General features: G+C 43.2%; 1 protein-coding gene across 2 annotated transcripts in view; it reads left to right on the forward strand.

Annotated features, from left to right (window-relative positions):
* Window positions 1–10,074, forward strand: part of FAM149A (family with sequence similarity 149 member A) — a 52,313-nt gene extending 42,239 nt beyond the window's left edge. The window contains exons 9-14 of one of the 2 annotated variants that reach the window (XM_029934783.1): window positions 1,555–1,658; window positions 2,114–2,323; window positions 5,803–5,923; window positions 7,133–7,261; window positions 7,563–7,641; window positions 9,849–10,074. In XM_029934783.1, coding sequence (XP_029790643.1) covers window positions 1,555–1,658; window positions 2,114–2,323; window positions 5,803–5,923; window positions 7,133–7,261; window positions 7,563–7,641; window positions 9,849–9,922 — 717 coding nt within the window. In that variant the 3' untranslated portion in view covers window positions 9,923–10,074. The remainder of the gene's footprint in view (window positions 1–1,554; window positions 1,659–2,113; window positions 2,324–5,802; window positions 5,924–7,132; window positions 7,262–7,562; window positions 7,642–9,848) is intronic. The other variant, XM_029934773.1, reaches the window with a different exon arrangement.
* The last annotated feature ends 404 nt before the right edge of the window (window positions 10,075–10,478 follow it).

Below are 10,478 nucleotides of genomic sequence, written 5' to 3' on the forward strand. Positions count from 1 at the left end.
TTAATGAGTTTCAAAAAAAATTTTTTTACAGCTGATTCATTCTTTTAATTTGGATTGATATTAAAAGGAAATGAATGGATAACAAAATTGAAAATAAAATATTATTAGAGTCTGTTTTGAAACAGTCCAAGCATTCTGGTGGTAATTACAATAGGTCTTTTTTTTAATAAAAATTTTTTAATGTTTTCAATTTATTTTTGAGAGACAGAGACATTGCAAGCAGGAGAGGGTCAGAGAGAGAGGGAGAAACAGAGTCTGAAGCAGGCTCCAGGCTCTGAGCAGTCAGCACAGAGCCCGACGCGGGGCTCGAACCCACGAACTATGAGATCATGACCTGAGCCGAAGCCAGGCGCCTCACAATAGGTCTTAATTTATTCCACTAACTATTTTTGTTTTTACATATTCAACATGGGGGGGAAATGTGATTGTGGTACATCTATTCTCGAACTAGAATATAATTCTGGTTTCAGAAATCCTGTTTCCCAGAATCAAATGTTGTTTTACGTGCTAGTTGGTCATATTGTGTGACCAAATAGAGAATTCAGGATTATTTAGTCCTTACTTCATGCTTTCCCAGTGTTATTTAACTTAATTCTCATACAAAGGATGTATCATTATCCTCAACTTAAAGATTAGGGAATTAAAGCTCCCAAGAACAAAGTAAGCTTTCGAAGACCACCAATCAGGAAGGGGTTAGAACTGGGATCCAAGCGTAAGCCTTTGAGATCTGGTGTTTGGGGTTTTCCTCGGCTCTTGTGCCTGTGCCGGTCCTGGGCAGCTACCTTCCTCAAGCTGTGAAGGCCCTCTTCAGGCAGCAGGCCAGTTAGGAGCCGGGTACCCTCTTTGTTTCTCCAGAATCTCTCTCTACCTTCTTCACCCTGGTGCGCCCTGGTCGCTGGTGCATGCTGGCTGTCTGGGGGGCTGCTTTGTCCCGGAGCTCTCGGAGCTCAGCGTGGGAGCAGAACGGTGGGACATTGCTCACTCCTGGCCTCTCTGCCAGGTCGCAGTGATTGATGACATTTCTCCCTGCAGCTGCCCTTTCCAGGTTCCAGAAACCTCTCCCTCCCTTCTTACCACACCCGGTTTACAAGTGGTAATGTCTCCCTGCTGTGACATTGTTACACCGTGTGGGGAAGTTAAACCATTCCATGTTAATTTCTCTTCCCACATCTTTATAAAAACAAAGTCCCTTTTAAGATTTTTCCTCAGGGGCACCTGGGTGGCCCAGTCGGTTAAGCATCCAACCGAGTTCGGCTCAGGTCATGAACTCAGGGTTCGTGGGTTCGAGCCCTGCATCGGGCTCTGTGCTAACAGCTCAGAGCCTGCTTTGGATTCTGTCTCCCTGTCTCTGCCCCTCCCCAGGTCTGTCTGTCTGTCTGTCTCTCTTTCAAAAATAAATAAACATTTTATTAATTAAAAAAACACAATAAAATAAAACTTTTCCTCACATCAGCCCATTGGAGTGGCCATTTGTTTCCTGCTGGTTCCCGACAGCCACCAGGGATTTCAACAGCACTGGCTGCTTCTAACTTGTACTGTTTTTACTTGTCTCAGGTTCATCGCTTCTCCAACAATTTTTACAGTGATTTGAGTGGTGTGATGACAATTCAAGCAAAGCCTCTTCAGCAGAGACCTACCTATTTTGCAGATAGAACACAGTACGTATACGAAATACTTACCCAGCCTGTTCCCTGTGCTGGCTGCGCCCGAGCAGGAAGGCGGCGGAAGTCCGTGCACCCGGGGTGCCTGAGCTCGCTCAGGGAAGGACACAGCCGCGTGTAAGAACGGAAACACACTGCTCTGCTATCAGCCACGGAATGACTGCTGTTAGGTTCGGGTGGATAGATGGGAAGACAGCTGTGAATTCTTAATGTTCTGGGCTATATGATTACAGTCAGTGAGAACCTTAGATCTTATTTTCCTCTGCATGATTCTTCACTGAAATTGAAATTGAATTGGAAATGATAGTCTGTCCATGCATTCAGCCAATATTTAGAAGTATTTTCTTGAGCCAGGCACTGTTCTAGACAGTGCCTGGTAAAGGACACATCTGTCTGTGCCCTGTTCACCTAACGCTTACAGCTGAGTAATTAAGTTGACTTCCAACCCCCAGGAATGAGCAAGAAGACAAATCACTGGGCGTGGGGGCCAGTGCTCCGTCTTTGGCCCGGCACCGTCTGGGACGCGTCTTGGATGCTCGCGGACTCCACGCTTCCTCAAGAAAAGCAGCTGCCCATACGAGGCTGCCGTCTCTTACTTCAGACCCCCAGAGAATGAGAACCCCCAATGTGCACAGTGACGAGGTCCTTAGGGGCACAAAGCTGTAAGTCTTGTTTCTCTGCTGCTAAACCAAACACCACACCTTGCGGAGGGGAGAGACAGTTGCCAGTTAGGGCTTTTGGATTCGCACGGACGAAGCACCCTCTATCGAATTTTATGTGGACCCTTTCTAAGTAGTTCAACTTGAATGTTTCACACGAGCTTTGCCCCAGGAGCATAGTAAGCTGGGTCCAGGAATATGAAGTCAGCCAGTGGACCCGTAGCACAGGCATGAAGCAAAATGAAGCTATAATGGTGAGGTGACCTTGGATAGAGAGTCATTGGCCTCATCTGCAAAACTGCCAATTAACTAATGCTTCAAATTACAAAATTGATGCTTTCTTATGAGGTTCAAATAAATTAATACACATAAAGTGCTATAAAAATAAAAGGGACGTATGTAACCATTAGGGTTTTTTTGTTGTTGTTTCAAGTTTTTGTCGACATTCTCGTTAGTTAACATAGAGCGCAGCATTGGTTTCAGGAGTAGTGTAGCTATTAGGTTTTATTTTCTCTCTAAGGCCGTGTTTTACGCTATGCGGGGAGTTTCAGAAAAGCTTTTGACCTTAGGGTTCAACATCAAATCCTTGCCCTGTTAGAAGGGAACGTGTCTTCCTTTATTATGGAATGCGGGGGGAGCACCCAGCTCTCTCACTTACTCAAGGGTCAGGCAGTCCTTACATTAATACCAGCTAGTGTTTTTGACAGCATTGTTACCAGCACCGGCTAGACGAGTCACATTTATTATCTTTATTCCCTGCCACAAGTCTTTTGAGTTAGTACTCATAGGATCCCGGATCCCAGATCCAAGATGAGGAGACAGAGGCTGAGAGAAGGTGCGTAACTTGCTAAAGATCCCAGGAAACAACACCCCCCACCCACAAACCCTCACCCCTGGGACCACTGGGCCCCAGGCTTTCTACAGCAAGGGAGGGAGTCATTAAGGGGGCAGGCTTAGGCTCCCCCTGCAGGGATGGGGTGCATAATCAGCTGCCAGTGCTTAACCAGCACCTGGACTTTTTCTGGATGCATCACTTACGGCTTTGTGATGGGTTACTGTTTGCTTCACGCTCTGGAACTGGTATTTCTGGCATTGTTTGGGTCCTTCGGGTTATCCAGGGCTGTTTGCTCTGGTCGTTCTTCTCAGGAGCTCTCCCTCCCCCATTCTCACTCTGGCCACCTTTAGCCCCTTTCCCCCCATGCCCGAGTCCCTCCCAGCGCATTGCTGGCCCTCTCCTCCCCCTCCCAGCCCACCTGGCCTCCACGAGCAGGCTTTCACCCCAAACCTTTTCCATTTTCTGTTGAAATCTATGCCTCCAACTATGCATTCCCTTCATGTTCTGGCCCCTTCCTCTCTGTTGACCCGTGTTTTTCAACTTTTTTTTTTAATTACTGCCATACTAAAGAGCTCTTTAGACTATCTTTCCTATTTCCTCCCTCACCTGTGGAATTTCAGTGCCACAAATCTATTGTACAGTCTATGTACTATTCTTTATATCTGTGTTTTATGCATTAAAAAAGTAAGGGTTGGTTTGATTGTCCCACCTGTGACCAATGTTTGCCCCTTGGGGGCGATGTCACCATCTTTGATTATGCAAATCTGTTTCCCATTACTTCTCATCACCTGCCTTGACTGGGTCAGCCTTGTCTTCTCTCTGACCCACAAACATACCAAATACACCTGTCCTTACTTCATGGGGATTTTGTTCATGTTCTTTCACTTCTACTAAAGTAACCTATTTTTTTCTATCAAAGTACTACAAGTTCACAGTAGAACATTAGAACAGTACCAAAACTATGAGTAGGTGTCAAAGGTCACCCGTATGCCCAATACATAGAAATACAAAAACGATAACTGATGGTAAATTTACTACCAATTTTATCTATGATTATGTTTCTTCTTTTCTTTCCCTTATCTTTTTTTCTAATATTACATTATCCTACAGTTATAGCTTTTTTCATATTTTTTCACTTAATGTGATTCCTATTTTCCACATTGTTAAATATTCTGAAAGCATGTTTTTAATGACTAGAAAATAACGTGGGTATGTGAGAATTTATTAAACATTTTCCTATTACTGAAATTTTTCCTTTCTTTTATATTTTCACTATTGTACAGTAGACATAATTTTATATAAATCTTTTAAGTTTTAATTTAAATTCCAGTTAACAAACAGTATAATATTAGTGTCAGGTGTATAACATAAATCCTAACAAGGATGTCTTGAAATTGTTTTTCCTGCTGGTAAAGCCCTAGAAGTAAAGCCACTAGGTCAGAGATTATGGATATTGTTGCAACTCTTGACATGTTTTTCCAAAGCTTTTCCCAGAATCGTTCTAACAATTAATAGCCCCACTGGCGGGACACAAAACTCTTAATTGCAGCCTCTAACCTATGGACAGTATGTGGATTTTAAAACTTGATAGCCAGTATGGTCATATCCTAATTTTCATAACTTGATTATGAGTGATTCAATGAATGTAATCTTATTGTAGAGTATCCTTCTCTATTCTTGTGAGTGAACCACAGTCTTTCCATGTCAGTATCTGGTAGGGAATGTTTCTCCTCATTACTCTTTTGAACATTTCCTTACCCATCCTGACAAACTTTATGCTCTGATTGTCAAATTCAAAAATGAAAAGTATCACATTGAATCTGATAGCATTAAATTATTAAAAATGTAGGGATGACTGACATTTTCACAAAATTTAGTTTTCCCATCAAAGAACATATTTTGCGTCTCCTCTTAATGACCTTAACATAAAGTTTTATAGTTTTCCTCATCTAGGCCCTCCACCTCTATAATGAATTTTATCCTTCATTGATCACTCCAGTCTCTAAATTTCTGCAGCACGTATATTTAGAATCATTTACCATAGCCCTTTATTATAGCAACTGATTACATTGTTCTCTAATAACTTCATGGTTTTTTCATCTTGTTTTCAGTAACTTATATGGTCCTTAAGAGGAGGAACTAGGGGTGCCTGGGTGGCTCAGGAGGTTGAGCATCCAGCTTTGGCTCACGTCATGATCTCACGGCTCGTGGGTTCGAGCCCCGCATAGGGCTCTGTGCTGACAGCTAGCTCAAAGCCTGGAGCCTGCTTCGGATTCTTTGTCTCCCTCTCTCTCTGACCCTCCCCTGCTCATGCTGTCTCTCTCTGTCTCTCAAAAATAAATAAAAGCATAAAAAATTTTTTTTAAAAAAGAAGAGGAACTAGATTTATTTCCATATCCTGCACGGGGACTAGTGTCACTGGGCACTCAGTACATACAGCTCGACAGTCACTGCTGAGCAAGGAGAAGGTGACTGGAGCTGGAGGTCAGCCCCTCTTGACATTTGTCGTTCTGGCACTCTGCTCAGCCTACTGGAGCATTTCTCTGGAAGGCCAGTTGTGGTTGGCAGTTCTGACGAGGAGCTTCGTGGGGAGGCCTGTCCCCCGTCTCTGCACCCTGGCGCTCTGTTAATATTGTTGTGTTCACAGGCAAACCGGCCCAGACCGGGGGTCCCCCCCGCCAGCGCAGGCCTCCCGGAGCAGGTTACCCCCCATCGGCTCAGAGACTGGTGAGCAGAATGTCGCAGTTCCCGGATCTCGACCTCTTCCTGTAAGACAGATTTCGTTATATTCAAGCGCACTGTTCAGGTTGTCTATTGGAAAATAAACAAACACACTATAGTTTTGGCCCTTCCAGATGAACTCCGTAACGTAAAATGTCTCCATAATCTGCTTCCTGAAAGTAACCGGCAAGGGAGAACTGATGGCAGGTGGGAGGGTCAATTCACTGTTGTGTGAAATAAAAACGTGATTTGAACTGAACCAGACAGTCCAGGTATCAAAGAAAATCTGATAGGATGGTGGAGCAAAGACAATAGCATGAAGGTTAGGTCGGGAGACGGGCAGATCTGTGTTTGAACCCTGCCATGCAAACTGTGTGATTTAGTAGAAATTAACCTCCCATGCCTTTATTTTCTCACCTGTAAAAGGGCCACAGTGATTCCTCCGCTGAGGACTGTTAGGAGGAGGAAGTGAATTTATAGATGGGCAATACGCCTGCATAAAGTAAGGGCTCCGCAGAACGCCCTGGCCACTTTGATCAGCTCTCATTTTTCCAGCTAACGGGCACCGTGTCTGTTGCCATGTGGACACCTTCACCCTGGCTCCACTCAGCCACGCGATGGCGCGGGGTCCGCGGGAGGTCTGGGGCAGTGAGTGTGCATGACCAGATTCCCCCCCAGTTACAGTGACCCCCCCCCACTTTGCTCTCATACGAGCAACTGGTCTCCATTTCATAAAACAAAGACAGACCCCAGTTGTGGGAACATAAAGGCCTAAGGAGAAAAGCCGACAAAATATTTTCTCTTGACTTTCTTTACTTCCTTGAGTTCAACAGTAGAATCCATTCCTACCTAGAAAGGCAAGAATTGTACAGCTTTCGTGTGTAACCTTAGAATGTTGTGGCTTAGAGTAAAATCATAAAAGGAAGTGGATATGACATAAAAAAGTCTGACGCTTCATAAATGCAAAATTACACTTCTATTATAATTTAATATTGAGAATTTTATGTGGTTCACCTTTTTAATCCATATTTATCTTTTAGGATACTATTGTTTCATCAGGTTAAATAATAAAATTACATAATCAAAATATATTTGGGCATTGATAGATGTTATACTTCCCAGTATCTAAATAAAAGTTTCAAATGAGGGAGCGAATGGATGAATAAATGAGTGAATGGTTGGAGCACAAAGAAATCTTCTTTTGTCTTTTTAAGGATTGATTTACCTGAAACCAAAACATATTATCCTTTATTTAGTACAGAGGGAGGCATCCTCAAAACCGTGTGTTAAGCGCAGTACCTGACAGTTTACAACGCTCGTCTCTTCGAGAAAGGTCTCTGACCACGGAACAGTTTTCAAGGCCCAGCACAACCCATACATTTCGGGTGGGTTGTCTGTTCACCGTAAATTTGACCATAAAAATATCTGAAACAATATGGGCTATCTCGGGGGGCCCACACGGTTAAGGTCATGATCTCACGGTTCGTGAGTTCGAGCCCCGAGGCAGGCTCCGTGCTGACAGCGCAAAGCCTGGAGCCTGCTTCAGATTCTGTGTCTCCCTCTCTCTCTGCCCCTCCCCTGTTCGCACTCTCTCTCTCTCTCAAAACCAAACAAAAAAAAGAATCTTGTTTTAAAAAATACCTGAAATGATAGAGCTGACCCCTCATTTCACTTTTCTTCTAACAGTTAGATACTCCTCGAAAAGGTTCATTGACCCTGATGGAATTTGCAGGCCACACATGGACAAGTCAAAGTCTATTGACAGGTCAGTTTTCTCCACATATGAATAAATAATGTGTTTTGTGAAGTTTCACGTTTAGGATAGAGAAATGGAAGATTATCTACCCAAATAGGACTCTTTTGACCATGTAAGAGCAAATACCAAGTGTTTGTCACCTACGGCCAGACACAGAAGTCTCTAGAAAGAGAAAAACTAAAAAGATAAGCCCGTATCTGCTGTTAGTTATAAAGGGGAAAATACCCAAAGCTCTTCATTAAGTTGGGGCCTGACTCTCAGAAAAAGGAAAATGCTTTCTTAAGAGTCTTATGAGAAGCCCTTGTCTCTCTTGGCAATAAGGTTCTCATGCTTTCTCATCACCCCGTACTCTTAGTTCCCTTTGAAGATCTAATTTCTAAAACTGCTTCATAAAATCAATACAAATATTCTAAACATTGTATAATAGTTTTACAGATAAATACTTATTTTCAGCCTAGTAGCTATTTGTAAAGTTTCTAGTCTGAATTCAGGCCAGTGATGTTTTAATTTTCAAAACTGTTACCAGTAGTTTTGTTTAAAGAGATGACATAGTGTTGTCATGCGTCATGCCGCTCAGGAGTCAAAGGCCAGGTTTCCATCTGACTCACTGAGCTATCCTAGGAGGGCCTCAACCTCCCCGGGCCTCGGTTTCCTCTTTTATAATAGGCTGGGTTGATCAAACAATCATTGGAAAAATGTATGGAAAGGACCTCGCAGGGTTCCAGGCATATATTGTTTGTTCAAAAGTTAGGAATCATTTGTATTATAGATAATGTGAAATGTAAAGGGTAATTTGCTGTTTTAAGGCAAATGCTATTATTTAAAAATAAGTCTAGTAAAACTGAAGCATTGTGACAACATGCTAATTTTGTCACTATGTCAGCCGTTCTGTGGTTCTGTAGCTTAGTGATGTCATAGATTCTCCAGCCTTTTCCAGATTTTCTCCAGTGCGAATCGCCGTAAGGTGCTGTGCCTTTCTGTTGTGTTTTTTCTTGCACGTGCCCCAGCAGTGTCTGCTCTTACTCTTGGTGACAGTAGTTCTTTCTCTAAAAGGCAGCCATGCTACCTGTTATCAGGCATTGCTCTTAATTATAGACGGTCAGGAGGAAAGTAGGTATCAGTGTGTTTACTAACAAATAGCAATGTACCAAGTGCATGCTCTGCGCCACATTCTGAGCTGAGGGCTGCAATACACACACCAAGGACATTTTCATCTGTGCCTTGAGCACTCAGTGTCGTGGGGAAGATGGAAAGGACCATGAGAAAGGTGAGCCGAAGCAGCAGCTGGATATGCAGATGGGCAAAGGGACAGAGGGGCTTCCCGGAGGGGTGGTGAGCCATGCCAAATCAGGGTGAGTGTCACGTAGTACGTGAGAGCCATCCCATGGATGGCATGGTAGACGGTGGTGCTGAAAACGGGACTCAAAGAATTTTGATGAATTTAGTTTTAGAGATGTTGACCACAGGATGCTAAGTGGAGCTGTCTAATAGGTTATTGGGCCCACAGGATTAGAGGTTCAGAGAGAGAACTGGGCTCTGAATTTGTTTTAAATCCACACATTTAATTTACCCCCAGTACTAAGCCACTGTATTCTCTTATCAATAATTTTGTGACTATCATTACTGATGGTCAGGAGCCTTTCTCATTGCTATAGAAGTAACTGAGGTGCCTAAGAGATACTTCTGTATTTCTAAGCATTTGTTTTCTTTTTCTCTGACAAGCAAGCCTGTAATCTCTTAACCTTTGCTTCCAGGTCAGAAAGCACCAGGAGCTATTAATTTATCAACATTTGTTCTGTGGCCAAGAAAAAGAAGAGAGGCTGAGGGGCGTCCCCCACAGCGGGAAGGGTCTCTGAAGGCAGCTGACATCCCTTCTGCCCCCGTGCAGTAGTAGGGCCACCAGAGCTCACTACTCAGCTTCCTGGGATCCACCTCAGGGTAGAAGGTTCTAGTGACACCACCCGCTCTGGGAGGACACAGGGCCGGCACTTAGGCTTAGTGGAGAAGGGCCACAACCTCCTTCCTTCCTTCCTTCCTCTCAGGACCCTCAGTGGCAGTTTTTGCTTATTTCTTGGCTGATGTAAAAGCAACATGAAAGTATTTTGTTTCTCTTTAAAACAAAAATATCCTCTGCTTTGAATGTACAAAGCCATCCTTCTGAGAGCTGGAATGCTTAAGCAGTTTAATGGGAGTTAACGTTTTGGTCGGTGTTTCAGGTTCGCAGCATCCACCAAAATCTTTCCAGAGGACGACTCTGACTTCAAGAAAGAGATTCCAGGTGGCATCTTGATGGAACTGGGAGCAGTCAGTCTCAGCATGCCATTTACCACAGGAATAATGGAAAAACAAGTATTATACTATGTATCTGTTTGTCTGACAGGGGACCTGAGCCCATCTCAGAGAAACGCAAGCAAATAAACAACTTAGTTTTGAACCCTCGCATTGTAAAGAGAATACAAGTCAAATCCACCTACTTTCTTTACCAGAAGCATTCCGATCTAATATGTGTTTATAATCCATCGTCTTATCAATCACACGTTTATAGACACACACACACAATCAGTGCACGTATGCACACACTACTTAACATATGAGAGGACATTATCTAGAAATAGGCCATTTTGTAACTTTGTGTCTTGACATATGTTTTGTGTCTCATTCTGTTACTAGTCCATCAAAATCCTGGTCCCTAATTGAAGTGATGTCACTCCCTTCTTTAGAAAATAGCAAAGCCATCTTTGGTACTGTATGTCCGTTTGACTAAGATTCAGACTGTTCTGGTCTTTGCGATGACTTACTTATACCTTTTTTAAATGGTTTTTTTAAATTGTTTTTTATTTTGTTTA

The sequence above is a fragment of the Suricata suricatta genome, chromosome 1 (assembly GCF_006229205.1).
Source record: "Suricata suricatta isolate VVHF042 chromosome 1, meerkat_22Aug2017_6uvM2_HiC, whole genome shotgun sequence".
NCBI classification, from domain to species: Eukaryota; Metazoa; Chordata; class Mammalia; order Carnivora; family Herpestidae; genus Suricata; species Suricata suricatta.